General features: G+C 45.3%; 1 protein-coding gene across 5 annotated transcripts in view; it reads left to right on the forward strand.

Annotated features, from left to right (window-relative positions):
- Positions 1 to 16,876, forward strand: part of LOC119457481 (serine/threonine-protein kinase MRCK alpha) — a 222,498-nt gene that overhangs the window by 173,323 nt on the left and 32,299 nt on the right. For all 5 annotated transcript variants that reach the window (XM_037719064.2, XM_049670117.1, XM_049670119.1 and 2 more), the window contains exons 28-36: positions 969 to 1,108; positions 1,352 to 1,433; positions 2,643 to 2,786; positions 3,911 to 3,983; positions 4,071 to 4,133; positions 5,080 to 5,160; positions 5,997 to 6,160; positions 6,988 to 7,153; positions 8,003 to 8,107. In XM_037719064.2, the coding sequence (XP_037574992.1) occupies positions 969 to 1,108; positions 1,352 to 1,433; positions 2,643 to 2,786; positions 3,911 to 3,983; positions 4,071 to 4,133; positions 5,080 to 5,160; positions 5,997 to 6,160; positions 6,988 to 7,153; positions 8,003 to 8,107 (1,018 nt within the window). The remainder of the gene's footprint in view (positions 1 to 968; positions 1,109 to 1,351; positions 1,434 to 2,642; positions 2,787 to 3,910; positions 3,984 to 4,070; positions 4,134 to 5,079; positions 5,161 to 5,996; positions 6,161 to 6,987; positions 7,154 to 8,002; positions 8,108 to 16,876) is intronic.

Raw genomic sequence — 16,876 nt, forward strand, 5'->3', positions numbered from 1 at the left:
GCTGACCATGGTGATGATGATCATACTATAGCGTCATACTCTGCGCTAGAGAAAAAGAGAGAGAAGGGAAGGAAACATCTATTGGATTCGGGGGCATGCAATTAGTTATTTTTGAGAACGAAAATTGAATAGTGTCTGAAGTGAATAGAATATTGAATGCCTTTTGAATACTTTTCAAATAATCAACAGCCATTCTCATCATTAATATAGAAGGATGTTCACGTCCTAGTATATTTACAATATGTTAGCAAGCTTCTGTCATTAAACTGCAAATTATGAAGTGTTGTGAATTATGAAGCGCAAATAAAGCATTATGAATAATTATGCAGTTTGTTTACATACACAGGACTCTCTGGTGAGTGAAAATTATGACGGTTTACTGGGAAAAGTATGGCTCCCTCATCGACATATGGCGGGCTCTGCTACTTAACCTGTGTTTTATGTCTGCTACACCTGCTGGGAGGAATTTTATCGCCATTCTGCTCCAAATTAGTGTTTGATTGTTCTCGAGTGAAATTTAAAATACTATTTCAAAGCTATTAGAAGAATATTCTCGTGACTATTCAATTTGAAGACCGAATCTAATTTGACAGTGTTTGCTTATTCGAAAGTTTGTAATATTCACACACCACTAAGTGAATCCTAGACCCTGTCTAGGGGGATACTGGATGTTGCTGTTGTGGTTCAGGGTGATTGGAAACGAGAGTGAGGTTGTGAGGTTGATGACATTGTCTCTCGGTTGTGGTTGGTTCGCTTCATTTGGTATTATGAGCCTGAGGGCTACAGTAAGCTCCATTAACACGATCATGTTGGCCCGTGTTGAGTTGGTCAGCCAGTTATCAAGTGTAGGAGGCCTTTTATGCAGTCGTCCAAGAATAGATATAAGTACATGTTGACTAGAGAAATGGGTCCAAAAGAAATCTTGAACATGCTGTCACTTTGCCTAATTATTTTGAATACCTGTTCAGGTGCCCAAGCAAGGGGGCGTGAAAAAAGGCTGGCAACGTCAGTTTGTGGCCGTCTGTGACTTCAAGCTCTTCCTGTACGACCTTCTCCAGGACAAGAATGTGCAGCCCGCGGTGGCCGCGTCCCAAGTGCTGGACATGAGGTACGCCGGGATCTGCCTTCACAGACATTGGTCTTCTTTAAAAAAAAGATAGTTCACTTGCATGCTATTTCCAAGTGGCTTTGTGATGCTAGTGAGCTGCATGAATCTTACTTTGTTATCAATTCATTTGTATTTACTTAATGTAAAGACTTCTGTGTTTCTGCATGTGCAGATGTGGTATGACTTATTCAAGGTTTTAAGCAGTCCTTTTTACGTCTCTATCCATGTCTTTTTTGCCTACAGGGACGAAGAATTCTCGGTGACTTCAGTCCTTGAGTCAGATGTCATCCATGCCAATCGGAAAGACATTCCCTGCATATTCAGGGTGAGATTTTGCGGTCCACCCTTCTGCCAGAAATTTTTCATTTTTGCAGCATAGGAATGTGTTTTCAAATTCTGCATGCACAGTGAGGCTGTAGCTCGTGCAAGTGTAGCATGAATTAATTCAACTTGAAGACATGACATTGGCTGTGAGGAAATTGTGGTTAGTTGTATACCTGTGGACAACTTCCCATGGTAATGAAGGGTAAAGCTTCATGGGCACACTCCAATCAAGTAACAGCATTTTTGAAAATTGTTTTAAACTCTAATTTGCATTTGTTTAAGCTGGGCAGTAATAAACATAAGCACCTTATTTGGTACAGCACTTACATTAAAATGAGGTATAAATTACACCACATCAGTATTAATTTTACTTTTATTTTCTCACATTGCTCTTCTGCATTTTCACAAATGTTTAACCTTTGCACGTGGATAGTGTGCTGATTCAGTGTCTGCTGTAATAAAACGAAAGCTGTGTCAAACTCTGCCAAACTACTTGGCACGTTAACACCCGTGCAGAAGCTCCTCCCCCTGTTGCTTTCCCTTCACTGCCACAGAAAGTAATGCACTAGTATAGCCCATGTGCATCATGGTTGACAGTGTCGCACTTTGTCTGGACACTGATCCCTGGTTGTTGAAGAGTTGCTGTAATGCAGTCGTTTTAGGCTGCGGCCAGACGTCTGCTAGCTGAAAAAGTTCCTTTTTTCTTCAGTAATCACCAAGGAACATCTCAGTTAATCGCTATAATGTATGACTTTTTACATGTAACAGCATTAGCCAGGAAGAAAGGAAACATCTGTGCTCGCTGTGCTGTGCAGGCACAACAAGCACTCAAATGGACACCAGTACAAAGTTAAAGTTGCCTTCTATCATTTCGTAACAAATTGCATAAAATTGCATGGCAGCACGCACATTTTGCTGGCACACGATGCTCGCATTCTGGTTCCCTATGGGCTTTGTTGTATGACCTGCGTACTACGTAGTGATGCCCACCTCAAGAACAAGGCACAGTGTTCAAATATTCAACACCCTTGTCTGATTTCTAAAGGGAGGGCATAGAAGTGCCACAACAAAAGGTGCCACTAAACTCTCTCACAAGCATTGATGTCGGGCATCAACTTCTTGACATAGTGCTCTGCTACTTCAGTGGTTGTATGCATCATGGCTGTCCTGCTTGGAGCGTTGTACAGTGATGGCAAACTGTCACATGCAGGTGTCGACATCTATGATGGACCCTCCGGGGCTGCAGAGCCAGACACTGATGATGGTGGACAAGGAGAGTGAGAAGGTCAAGTGGGTGGACGCACTCAACGAACTGCACCGTATCCTACGCCGAAACAAGCTGCCACATCGGACGGTCAGTATCCTACGTGCGCTAATTGGCACACTTGGCTTCTATCTTTGTGCTCTGTCTGAATAAATCCGTGCAGTGCAGCTAAAGCTGCAGGTTGCAACAAACAGCTGGAATCCCATAGTGCGCAATGCTGGATGAACTGAAGGATCACTGAAAGTATTAGCGGCTATCAGTCGGCAAACAGTTATCCTTTTGTAAAGGCTCAAACCTCAGTTGCTGATTGGCTGATGCAGCTTATAGCTTTGGCTGCACTGCATGACCTTAATGAGGCGAAATATAGACATGGGCACGAAGGCCTCTCTCAAGTAAAACTGCTGACTGACTTGAGGATGGATGACACATAATGCATTCTTTTAGCATACGGGCACTGAGGAAGAACTAATGGAAGTGCAGTGAACATTTCCAGAGAGGAGAAGAAAGTAAATTTTACAATATCAACTGTACATGCAGGCGTTGAACATCAACAGTGTGTGTGGATCCACAGCCTCATATTTTCCTGAAACAATGTGCCGTTATCTGTTTAGAACTTTCGCTAGGTACCATAGATATAAAAATGCATGTTGCCAATGACATGATTTTTTAGCATTGCCAGAAGCTGAAAGCAATAAAAAAAGACATGTTGGACGTTCTACTTATTGAAACCATGTAAGAACATGAGAACTTCTTAAAACATATGCTCATTTTGACAGAAGTTCTGATGTCTACCCACAACCTTGTTTGTCGTGTGCATTGTGGCTGTGCAGTGTTTTCAGCATAGCTTACCCTTCAGCAGCCCGACAACAGTTGAAGGCTGAATTCTTTCTACTTGTAGTTTGTAAGGTTTTATATGTAATCATTTGCAGAGCTTCACAACAGTAGAACTAACAGGTCATTGCTTTCATTGTAATGCCATGGAAGATCTTGAATGTCTGAAATGCATGTTGTGTAAAATTTTGAGAGATAACCTGTGGAGTTTACACCTGGCTGTTGGAAGAACGTATAGCAACCACTACCAGACCGAGCACTTGTGGAAGCACATTAATGGATAACTTAGTTGAGTTGGTAGCCAATAAATGTGATGCTGCACAATTTGTTCAGTTGCACCAAGCAGAATTGCCCTGTGATACTGTTCAATACATGCTCCGCAGGTGTTCCAGGCGAAGGAAATCTTAGATAGCACTGTTGTGATTATCAAGAATGCCTTATCAGCAGCTGTGATAGGTGAGTTGTGCTGCCAGTAGCAATGCAATGCATTGCTTTGACGATTAGCATTCAGCATTGAAGCCATGTCATAAATGTTTCTTTCAGAACCTGACAGAGTTGCTCTAGGTACTGAGGAAGGGCTCTACTGTGTGGATTTGGACAGGGAAGGTATGTTCCACTGAATGCTGGCATAGATCATGAAAAATTACCTGTCATCTTTCTGGTATGCTTGTTATTTATTCTGTTTTGTGCACTGCAATGGCTTTAAATATTATATTAATTTTTAGATCAGTAGACATATAGAGAACATTATTAGTGTTACGTATTTTAGTTCAAGTACTGTAGTATCATTATTGTAATGTGGTGTAGTAAGTTTATATCGGAATGCCATTGTAGTGTGCCTGAGGTGATGTGCATTAAAACAGCTGATGAAAAAAACTGTTTAATAGGACATTGTATGTATACTACAATCAATCCAATGTCAATCCCAGATGTATTAAACTCGAAAGTTAAGACATGGTATTGAACAAAAATAACAGCAACCAAACTTACACCATGCTGAGCAAAATTGAACGCAAGACTGAACAAGTGTGCCCTGTATTCATTGTAGCAGCTACCACTCTGTCACTTTTCATCATCATGGTCTAATGATCAACTAATACCATGCTTGGCGCGAGCTGTAAATAATTGGTAGCTTTTAAAAACTTGTTGCCGCCTGGCCTTCCCGAGCGGGAGAACCGTGCAAGGAGCGTCTGCTCTACTCGCGTCTCCTGGCGCGCCTCTGGACGTGCGGAATTATCGGTTGCCATAATTCCCACAAGCATTCATCTTGTCTCTCTCTGAAGACTATATTGACAAAAGAAGACAACAGTTGGGGAAGCCATTGTAGCGAAATTAGAGAATGAAAGACAAGGCAGCACAGGTGCTCCCTCTGGCACGCATGCTGTCCTGTGTTGTGTACTGTATGCTCGTCTAATTTGCCGTTCAATGCATTACCCAAGTATTGACCAGATTGTGCCCAGCAACAAGTTCTTTTGAAGGCTAGGCTGTAGTTCCCAATTCCTTTGCTTCCTCAGATGTGCATGCTTTACCCTACTTTTATCTGTTTCTTTAGAAATTGCCCGTATTGGTGATGGCAAGAGGATTGCCCAACTTGAATACATTCCGGAGGAACAACTCCTCATCGCTATCGCAGGTATTTGAAGCGCATTGTTGCTGTCTCTCCATGCAAATGCAGCTGAAGTGAAAACTACTACTCTTGATTTTGAACTGAAATACCCTTTCTTTTATGATTCATTTCATTTTTCATTCTTTTTCTCCCTTCTCATTGGCCCTAATGTGGCTCGAATGCTGCCTGTTGCTGTTACCATTAGGATTGGCCACTTCACGTTGTGCATGATGAGAAAAGAGCAGAAAATTAAATGGAATGTTGTAGAATATGGGTCTTGCCTTGGAACTATTTTGAACGGGATCACAGTGCAATGCATAAGCCAGTGTAACAAAATTGATGCCAATCATGCTTCAAAATAGCTTGTAGCATGCTTGGTCTGCGCTGAGTTCAATCTGCATTGACCCAAGTATGCTTGAAAGTGTGCATGTGGTGAGGTGATGCCAAAATGACCTTTGTCACTCCTCAATTTGAATTGAGTTTAATCTGCATCTACCCAAGCATACTTGATCTTGTGCATGTAACGAGTTGGTGCCAAACATGCTTGAAAAATAGTTGTACCAGTGCTTGATTTGCATTGAGCTGAATCAGAATTAATCGAAGCATGCTTGAAAGTGTGCACATGGTGGGTTGATGCCAAAATTACCTTTAGGAGTATTCTATATGCATTGAGTTCAATTTGAATTGATCTAAGCATCTGAAAAAGTGTGCACATGGTAGTTGATGTCAAGCAGTGCTTCAAATTACTTGTAGCAGTGCTCAGTATGTGTAGAGTTAAACCTGCATCAACCCAAGCACACACAATAGTGTGCACTTGACAGGGGTCCAAGTCATCCTTGGCTGTGGCCATGTTTCTCATGCAGGCAAGCAGCGGCATTTGCGCTTGATTCCTGTAGGCGCGCTTGATGGTCACGACGTGGACTGGATCAAAGTGGCCGACACCAAGGGCTGCACCACCTTCTGCACCACCCACATGGACCATGGCGGCACACCCACGTACTACTTTTGTGTCGCCGTCAAGAAACAGGTTCTCATAGCATTCTGCGTTTGGTTATTCGACAGTTTTGTAGAAGTATTTAACAAAAGAAACAGTGCCATTTGCAAAGAACAATGCTGATGCCAGAAAAGCACTTGCTGCCAGATGTACTTCTAGTATGAAGCAGGTTTTCCCGTCTTTTACTGTCCTGCAATCTCTAACCATTTCTTTCCTCAAATAACACAGTGTCATGTCGTTTGGTGTCAGTGCACAACACTAAACACAGTCTGAAGGGGGGTGGGGGAGAAAGAAAAAATGCTGAATTACTGGAAAAATGCTCCCCAGGGTATTTCAACCAAATGCCAGATTTTTACTTCGACCCCAACTGACTGTCTGGTACCACAAGCCTGCCAAAAAATAACTGTTGCCATTGCGACGAAGTCAAGCATACAACGCCCCAGAACTACTTGTCATTAGGCTTAGGAGCTTTGTAGATTGAGCTGTGACTTTCATAAAAGAGGGCACAATATGTTTAACTCGTGGATTGGAAGAGATGTACTTAAGTAATAGCCTATAGTACCATTTATTGATTACGAAAGAAAATAACACTGTAAACTGTGGTTACCTTTGCCTGCTGCTTGTAGCTCTTGGTTCTGAGGACGCTGCCATATATATCTTCACCACCGGAACTCCTGAGTGATGTGACCCTCAGTGTCACCTGCTTCAAAAGCACCAGTTTTGGGCTTTTGTTCTTACCCCAGTATAGGTCTGTAACACTAGTATTGCCGATTAACAGTGCCTCCTGGAGAGCAAAAGGAGCCAATGTTTAGTGCCCTTGCCGAAGTGTTGGCTCTTTTCTGCCCTCACACTGCCCTCAGGTCCTGGTTCATCAGGTGAATCGGACGAAAAGCCGTCATGGCGGCCGACAGGTCATCAGCGTTCCCGGCGTGGCCCAATGTCTGGACGTGTGGCAGGACCGACTCTGTGTTGGCCTCCCCTCTCTCTTCTACCTGTACAATCTCCAGGGCACCACAGAGCCTGTCTGTGAGTTCAATCACTCGTCAATTTCTACAGCCTGTCTTATTTGTTTGCAGTTTTTGAATGTCACACTCTCTAAATGTGTTCTCATTTATTTACTTATTTATTTTACCCTCAGAGTCAACAGACGTTACAGAGAGGGTGCTTAATAATGGTACAGAACAGGATAATGAATTTTAAAAAAGCATATAAGTGTTCCTAATTATACAGTTCCTTGTTCAAGGTTGCTGAAACACGTTTTGCATGTGCTTCTCTGTTTTAATTGTATTGTGAACCAGAACCCAAAAATAAACAGACATTCCAAGAATTTTCAAGAAAGAGCTGGAGAGCAGCACTGCCCATTTGCCTTTTCATCCGTCTTTCTTGCCTAATGTGATGGCTATAATGACTTGCTCTTGCTGCACATTGTGCATCTAATCTGCTTGTGTTGGCCCTTCCAAGAGAAATAGTGAAAAAGCCAAATCCGTGAAGCCTTAAAATCAGAAATATTTAGCCTTTCTGTAAACATATTTATATATTCCAAGTTTTGTGCAACACCGAAGACACAGATCTGCACAAGAATGCTGGTGGCACCACCTTGTGACACTGACTTGACTAGAGTACAGAAAACTGTAATTGCAGTGACCACATTCTACCCATATGCTGGTGCTAGGACATTGGCAGTAATCATCATTATTGACAAGGGGATGTCATCCCCTCCTCCCCTTTTCAGCAAGAACAATAACTAGAACAAAACTTTTCTAATGTGTTGTAGGTGAATATGTATGCTTGCAGATGGGTTAAAACTCTATTGGGAGTACATCTGCACTATTCTACAGCCATTTTGTTGTTTGCTTCTTGCGTCGCAACTTGCAGGTTTAATCCAGCCTGACAACAACCTGTCTTTCCTCCACCACAATCCAATGGATGCCTTTATGGCTGTGGAACTTCCGAACAATGAATACCTGCTGGTGTTTAGTCGTAAGTAACGGCACTTCTACTTTCAAAAAGGGACAACAATTTTAGCTATACTGATAAGTTACACTTCTGTAACAAGAAAAACGTCAGTCTTACTGTCAAAAGAGGCTTATGTAAGCCAGAAAACACGCACAAATGAAAAACAGGTGGTGATGCGCCCTTGAATTTCCAGCTTCAGCTGCTCGTCACATCATGTATTTGACCACATCTCGTTGAAACTGCTTAATAGCTTATTGATAAATGGGGGGTTGCATTCCACTGTAGAGGAATCAATGATTCAGTAAGTTTTGAGAAGTTTTAATGCAGGGAAGCTGCCCAAATGGCACAACGTCACACCGACGTATTGGTGCTGTGATTTAAAATAAATTTAAGGATGGAAAGCGTAGACTTTGTTTCCTTCACCAGTGATCAACTTCTTTCCAACCAATAAATGCAAATATGGCCTTGGAAAGAGTTTAAACTGTCACTTTTAGTGTCAATTCTTTCAAAGGAGAGTAACTTTGGAGACACTAAATTAGTTTAAACTGATAAGATATTCTTTCAACATTCTAATTTTCATCAATTTCACGGTAAAAGGTTGGTTATTCGAATAGAAAATGAAGACCAGACTTCAATTTTTTCAATTTTGTGCTGATACTACAGTGTCAGTTCTCAGAGTATAGTGTGACGTTGTGAATTTCATTCTTCCTTCTCGTATTTAGACCACTGTGGGGTAGGAAAAGTTCTTAAAACTTGCCAAGTGTGGTCTTCGGCTTTGTTGTAATAAAATGTTGTCCATTTTTATTCTTTAAAAAATTAACTAGGCTTGAGCAGATGCTCTCAAAATCCATGAGTCATGGCAGAGTCCTTCTATGTTTTTCTGGTCTCGAAACTCCGCCGTCACGCTATGGGAGAGGTGCATATGCTGCCCAAAGCTGCCGCAACGCAGTGCCACTGTGCCGAGGGCATTGTTCGCGTACCGAAACGCTTGCTTGGTGCGAGGCGAGCTGAGTGATCGGGTGCGTTCTGTGCATGTGCTGCGCTATTTTTCGAGTGTTGGACTGTTTAGTTGAAGTGGCGGGGTGGGACAACGATGCCGAACACGTGTTGCGTGCCGGGGTGCCATTCCAGCTAAAAGGGCACCACCGAAAAGGTGTCGTTGTTCTGTTTACCTCTTGACGAGGAGAAGCGCGAGAAATGGAACTGAGCCATACCGCGACAGGAAAGTGGCGGTTTTAACTTCAAATCGAAGTATACGCGTGTGTGCGCGAAACACTTCGACGCCTCGGACATCATCACTGCGTACAATTTCAAGATCAACGGGGACGCCGTGTCCCTGGAGCGTGAGAAGCCGACGCTGAAGACTAACGTCGTTCCAAGGATTTTTGAAGGCCTTCCAGCGTATCTCGCGAAACCTCGGTCCCGCTCATTGAGAGTTCGACCCTCACGCAAACGACCACATGAGTCGTCGGGTACGGTTGAAGAGCGCCGATCAACGCCGACGCCGTGTTCAGACTGGACCGATGCTGCATCAGCGAATGACGCATTTCTCTGCGTCGCTTTGCAAAAAACTAGATGTATATAGATGTAGAGCCTAGATGGTAGTGGCGCATACCCACTCTGGGGGATTGGCCCAGAGAAATCAGAAGCGCACGGAGCAGCTCAATTTTATTTTCTTTGTCATTAAGTATTCTATGGAAGCAGCCCTTTGCAATAACAATTTCATTCTTTTGATCTCCTGATAAGATATTGCCCACAGTTTAACAGAAAGTGGACAGCTGTGCTCGGCGAACAATCTGGCGCTATGCGCAGTTGGCGCTGTTACGTTTGGCGACCAGCGAGGGCAGCGATCTTGGAAGTACCTCCTGTTTACCTGCGATGAATCGCTTCGGGAGGCTGAAAAGCCCTCCCGCCGGGAAAGATCAGCGGCGACATCATGTCCCTACACCTTACAAAGAGTACGAGTTTCGGCACTATAGGAAGAGGAGACTCTTGGAAAAGTAGACGCTTTCTCACGGTCACTCGACAGACCAGCTGGCCGCCAAGACCGCTCTTCAAACCGTCGATGGCTGGCCCATTCCAGGAACAACAGACGCGTCAGTTAAAGTCAGGCGCGAAGCCACCTGTCTATGAGTGTCCCCTCCTTTATGTGGTGGAGTGAGCAGTGTGTGCCTGAGGGCACTTCTCCGAATGTGGTACTACGTGGTAGAGCACTGCACGGGCCGATTTTTGCGGCCCGGGCCCGGCCCGGGCCCGTTTTTCCATTGGGCGGCCCGCCCGAGCCCGATCAAAACTTTTATGGCTAGACCCGGGCCCGGCCCGGGCCGGAAATAATCTAGGTTACCCGCCCGGCCCGGCCCGCCACCCCTTTACCTTAAGCCCGAGCCCGGCCCGAGCCCGACTCGAACCCGGCCCAAACCCGGCCCGAGAACGAAAAATACATGTTTTTCAGAGTTGAGAAGCCCGAGAATAACTCGCAAAAAGCCCGAGCCCGGCCCGGGCCCGCGTCAAAAAACCCGAGCCCGGGTCAAAAAGCACACGCCGTGCCCGAGCCCGGCCCGAGCCCGTGAAAAAAATCCTCTACCCGGCCCGGCCCAGGCTTTCGGGTAAGCCCGCGCCCGTGCAGTGCTCTACTACGTGGTTCGTTTGGCAAAGGAAAGGTTGGCGCCGGGGGATTATGCGCACCCTCGCCCTCAAGACGGACCTTCGGGGACTCTCGATGCTCCGATTGGAGGATGGTGGGACCGCAGCTTGGACAAAGGGGTTTTAAGCGAGACTTTGGCGGGCCATCGAGATTGCTCTCCCATCTGCCGAGTGCTCTCCGATCTGCCCTGAGATATAGCCAGTGCTTCGATGTAGTATGCTTCGATCCATTCATGTTAGACTGAGGAGATGTAACGTCTCGTACTCCTACTTCCCTTGTAAATAATGTAAATAAACCCAGTACTCTTCGTTCTCGATGAGAACCTGTTCCTCCCTTCAACAACGTCTTCAGCGTCAGCGTGGATGAGTCGGATGACGGCATGGGCCAGCTACCACTTAGGATATGCCCGACCCCAACCCTTTCAACTGCTGGCGAGGCCACGACTCCTAACCCCTACACCTGGTAGCAGCGGCTGTGTAGGCTAGAGAGCGACCCGCAGTTTGACGTCGAACTCGGATAGGCCATGACACTCCCAAATCCAACAGCGCTTACTTACGGGTGAGCGGGGGTGCAACAGCCCATATGTTTGCATCTGGTGGTAAGTGGGACCACTGGCGCTTTGTTGCGAATGCGCGGTGTTTAATTTCAGGCAAATATTAAAAAGCGAGCCTACCGAAGTGTTGAGGCGAACGGCGATGATGAAGAATTCTGGACCGAGACCGCCCGGCTGTGCACAGCGGACGCATTTCGATGGGGGCGAAATGCAAAACACCCGTTTATTTAAAATTAGGTGCATTGTAAAGGATCCCAGGTGGTCAAAATAATCCTGAGTCCCCCACTATGGCGTGCCTCATAATCGTATCGCTGTTCTGGCTCTTAAAATCCCAGAATGTTTGGGGGGGGACTGAGACTGCTGCAAGCTCCATGTTATGAGTGGCTTTTTTTTTTGTCCCGGGCGCTCATTTCATGGCAGAAGATGCGCTCAGGCAGTTATTTAAGCATGTGGAATGTTAAAAATAGTTACGTGAAAGTAAAACGACGGTTGTGGAAGTTGAGAAAGCTAGAATACCGAGGCTGCCCCGCACACAACCACAGCGGTAGCAGTGTTCTAATGCCCTCTCATGCACGGTTGTGCCTCTAGCGGCAGGCGCTGGCTCTATATGAAACTGAGGTGGCAGTTTCGTGACCAGAAAAAAAACATGGAAGGGCTCTGGTCATGGTGTGCTGGTGCAGGAACGTTAAAGTGGTGGTGTTGCCATCCTTCTTTCGTTATTGGGTCATTCCATGCGAAACGTCCCAGACCCAAAAAGCGATCATCATTGATTTTCTTCAAAAAAATTTAGCTAGATGGCTATTGTGTGAATAAGGTTTCATCAAAGTATTTTCGTCAAAAAAACATTTTTTATCACCTGAGCACACGTTGAAGTTTCCGCAAAGAAGAATTAGTTGGTTGGAGGTACATTTTTTTTGTTCAAGTCTGCAACTAGGTGCAATAACAAATTTTATTTTAGAGCATTCTAGGGGCATCCTTCCTTCAAATAATGTGAGAACTGAATGCATTTTAGAATTTTCCCCCTTTATTTGGCCCAGTAAAAAAGGAAGAAATGTTGCGTTTGCAGAAATTTTTTTGCATAAACTGCGCAAAATTTTCAGCTACATTATTTTTTCTCCCTTTTCGCCTGTTGCTATAGTGTATGCTAAAAACAATTTGAAATTATTAAAACGTATATATATTTTTTTAAACACCTCCAAAGTTGTCAAAAAATGGATTTCTTTGGGAGGGCCTTAAGATTTTTTAACTGGAGGGCCTTAAGGCCCTCCAGATAAATATATGTCGACAGCGCAATATGTGCACCGACCTTTTACCTTGTGATTTAGAAATTTTTATTCCAGGAAATTTTGTTTGGAAAAAATTGTTGAAGTCAACAATCAATATCACCAGTAGGCACTGCTGCGTACATGCCGCCGCTCCCCTCGTCGTCTGCCCAACAGATGGCGGCTAGTATGTGGGGTGATCATTTTTAAGATTTAGGGAATTTTTAAAAATTGCCTGTAGCAGATATCATAATTCTACTCCTTGAGCTGGATTGTTCATTGGCGGACGATACTTGCATGAGAAATCTAAATGCATATTGAACTAATTAACAGACAACTGCTAATTAAGTTCCTCATTAATTACTTTACGACACATATTGCTATTTACGAATTGTAGCCGCCGAGTTTGAAAGATGCATCCACTTGAATTTAGCTTCCAGGATGACACAAATTTTGAGATATTTCCTAAAGTGTGGGACGAAATAGGTGGGCATTCCAGTTACTTTTGTGCTTCAATGCATAGATGAACATTTTCTTTAAAAATCACAGTTTCGCCCAAAAGTCAAAGCATCGATTGCCATAGCAAATTAGTGGACAGCTATAGGACTTAAGGATAGCAGTTTTATTGGCCATAAAAACTTGTAAACACAGGCATACTCACTAAATTAACAAGCATGATGTCATGCGTGCACAAGCAAACATGAACACATCTCACTCGATGACTGCAGAAACTCGCTGTCAAAACGCTGGGGTGAGGCAGTGCGGCAGCAGCAGCGAGCGTATTGACCTTCGTGCTTGCACTCACATCAACACAAACTAAGCCGCGAAAACAGCGCAGGACAGACTCTGTCCCCAACGCAGATCGCTTTCAAGATACAGCGCGCAACCGCCAAGGCCACCCGGAGTAAAACGCTCCCCTCCCCTCCCTACTACTACACTCCCCCAGGGCGAGTAGGGAGGGGGGGAGCCTGAAACACTTCCCTAACTAATCATAGAATGGCCTCACTATTAAAGTATATTGTCCCATGAATGTTACGCTGTGAAAATTTTTCGAATTCTTCAATTATAATCGCAGCGATACCAGGCTTTCAATCTCTTTTTGTCTCCGCTAGCACACTTGAAGCTACACAGTGAAGAAGCCAAGAGGGCTTCTTCACTGTGTGTTCTTCACTGGCCGCAATTTGAGTCTTGCGGCAGCGAAAGGGCTCGCCGCAGCACCCCATGGCGGCCGCCATGGCAGCCGCTGCGCTACGCAGCACGCCGCTGCCATCTCGAGGCCATGCGCAGTGCCAAGATAAAATGCTTTTTATGTCTTTTTAAGATCGCAGACATACATATTATTTATTTTACTCAAAATTAGCAATTATGTATTGCTGAGAACATTCTCGCGATCACGAAATCAGCCAATAACATTGGTTGGCCAACTGCTTTCGATCATCTTTCGATAACGACATTGCGGATACGAGAACAAGCGTCTGTTCACTGTTTTTGACATGAGATTGTAAACACCCTGCTGCATGCAGTGCAGTAATATTTGGCTCACATGTTCACAGGAGCCTTGTCAACAGGTCGGTAACATTCTTTTACTATGTTCAAGAACGCGATAGTGCGGTTCAGAAGGCAGGCGGCCGACGCCATAGCCGACGCACTCACCAAGTCAAAACGAAACTACCCTTTGCTGCAACAAGTGCGCACGAAACCGCGGTCGCTATCGACGCGATCATGGATGGCGACTACGCCGCTGCGAAAGGCACGCAGCCGACGCGCGCACCGTCAAAACGAAACTACTATTTCCCGCAACCGCTGCTGCGGACGAAACTGCTGGTTATCGACGCGATCATAGATCGCGATTACGCACTTATGAAGGCACGCGGCTAGCCACCAACGCGGTGTTACGCGCGGCGATTAACGCAAAAATAAAGGCTTTGAGGACACAATTAGGCACGAAGAGTTCCGGCGTTGCTGTCAGTCACGTATAGCGTACGATTGCCGCTGAGGACCATACCAATGAGGACTGCATCGCTTCGTTTTTGGACGCTAACGCCGTTTTAGCTCTTTTGCGGCGCGCACTTGTGGTGCTCCGCGCATCAGTTTTTTTTTTTTTTTTTTTTTTTTTATTCCTCCGAAATATAACATCAGTGCGCACGCTATCGGCACCTACCCTATCTACAAACGGGAGAAATGCGCACGGTGGTAAGTTAGAGCCTCCGAGATTCAAGTGCGAAAGCTTAGGCGCGCTGCCCATGGCTGCCCGTTTTCGGAGATTGGGTGGCTACAAGCTGCTTGCGGATTTATTGCGCAGTTCGCGCGTTGCCGTTACGCACTGTGATGTGCTTTTTGACACTCGGGCATAGGTAATTGAGGTTCTGTGGATCAAGCGCACCTCGTGTTCGATAGCGTCAAGGGCCCTGTGTCGCAGAAAATCCGGCGTCGGTGCGCCGGCGTCCGTGCGCTGGCATCGGTGGCTGAGAAGATAATCCCGAACCACCCCGACCGCACAGGCCCTCCGCGTGGCGCAAGGCGTTAGTGAACAAAAATTGAATATCTCATGGTAAAATCTGTCAGAAAAATCATAAAGGACGACTTAACCACAACCTACAGACATGATAGCGTCAGATTGTAGTTTGAATGTTCGCGAAAACATAATTCTGTTATGAGGAAACTCAAATACAAACCCCTTTTCCTGCATTTCTATCATACCAACAACGGGCCCGGGTAGATTACTTGCAAAAACACCATCCAGATGGCGCTCACCTCCTCGGCAGCATAGGGAGCATAAAATGGCAGCAGTGCGCAGAGGCAAAGGTGGAGAAAAAGGAAAGCTGCAGTTGCCGGAAAGCCTGACAAGCATTCAGGGATCTTTGAATGCTATCGCATTCCACTCTTAAAGGGGGCGTGACCCGGTCACGGAACAATTTGCGGTTTTCCGCGAGAAATTGTAGTAGAGGGTCTATTAAGGCTATACACGTGTAAAAACTGCACATTTCTACCCAAAATATGAGCTAGAGCTTGCCAGCTCTAAGCTCCGCCCTCTGACGCCGACCGCCATGATGCCATGCCATCTGTGATGTAATCAGCTGCATGGAACCTCGCCATATTCTGCTACAAAATCACCCACTGCACCAGGTGACGTCGGAGCATAGCTCCAGTTTTTTGCCATATTTGCTCCAGATATCGCGTGCCATGCCTTCAACACCGCCAACTTCGCGTGAAGAAGCAAGTAACGAATCTTTGAGCAGCAGAAGTAGTGATGGCGTAGTGTACGCTGCACATTTTGACTTCAACCTCATCGTCACCAGCTGTGACAAAACATACCCTCCGAGATTTGTGCGTACTGGCTGGCAAGTACAAAATCTTGGAGGCCATGAACGAAGACAGCATAGTTAATGTGGTCAACATAGATGGTGACATTGGTGCTGCGTGAAATGCTGCTGATGCTTATTGAGTAATACCAGCCATAGGTGTTCTGTGCTACAGCTTTATTTCATCATATTTCATGCGTGCAGCGCTGCTTAGCCAGCCATTCACGGGAGACGAATTCTGGCACTACTTTGCACAATGCAAACTATTATGTGCGTAGATTGCTTGCTGGCATGCATGTCTCTCGGTTCCGTACTCAACAAAACCTGTTGTTGCGTGCGGCATATGTAAACAAATGCGAACGAGGATTTCGCGCGATGCGCGCTTTAGCTGAACCTTTACTTGAAGTTGCTTCTTGCACCGGATATCGGTAAAAAAAAATTAAGAAATAGCTAAGCTTACGTTTCGCCAGAGCAGTGCCTATTGGATGGGTCGGTGCACGAATACGGTCAGCATTGTGTCTGGCCGCAGCCTCAGCTTCTACACGGGTATCCAAAACTCGGCGAGCAGGCGCAGTTGTCGTAGCTGTCTGGTGTGAAGTGTTCCGAGAACAAAACAAAAAAGCGTCAGATGACACTTTTGTTTCACATTCATCTCCCAAGCCTTATGATTGACGTGCTCCTTGGGGAACCTGAAGAACGATACAGAGCACTCCTTGCTCCATTCGCTATGGTGCCCCAGAGTGTACATAGGTGCCTCGGTGGCATTGTTTCAGCCGCAGCAAATTGAACAATTCCAACGGCAAGCTGAGTAAAGCGGAAGCTTCCCGCATGCGCGCACAGCTGAAACGGATTCTTCCCGGAAATATACATGCTTGCTCGGCAAGCATTCAGCTTGTTACGTCACGGCTCACGAGCGTGCCAGTGTTGCTCGACTGTTATGCCGTTGGAGTGTAATATAAAAAAATTCAATTACAGATTACGTGCTTGCTCAGATGTGCTAAAATTTTGCCAACGTGTTCTTAAACGCACAAG

The sequence above is a fragment of the Dermacentor silvarum genome, chromosome 7 (assembly GCF_013339745.2).
Source record: "Dermacentor silvarum isolate Dsil-2018 chromosome 7, BIME_Dsil_1.4, whole genome shotgun sequence".
Classification (NCBI taxonomy): Eukaryota; Metazoa; Arthropoda; class Arachnida; order Ixodida; family Ixodidae; genus Dermacentor; species Dermacentor silvarum.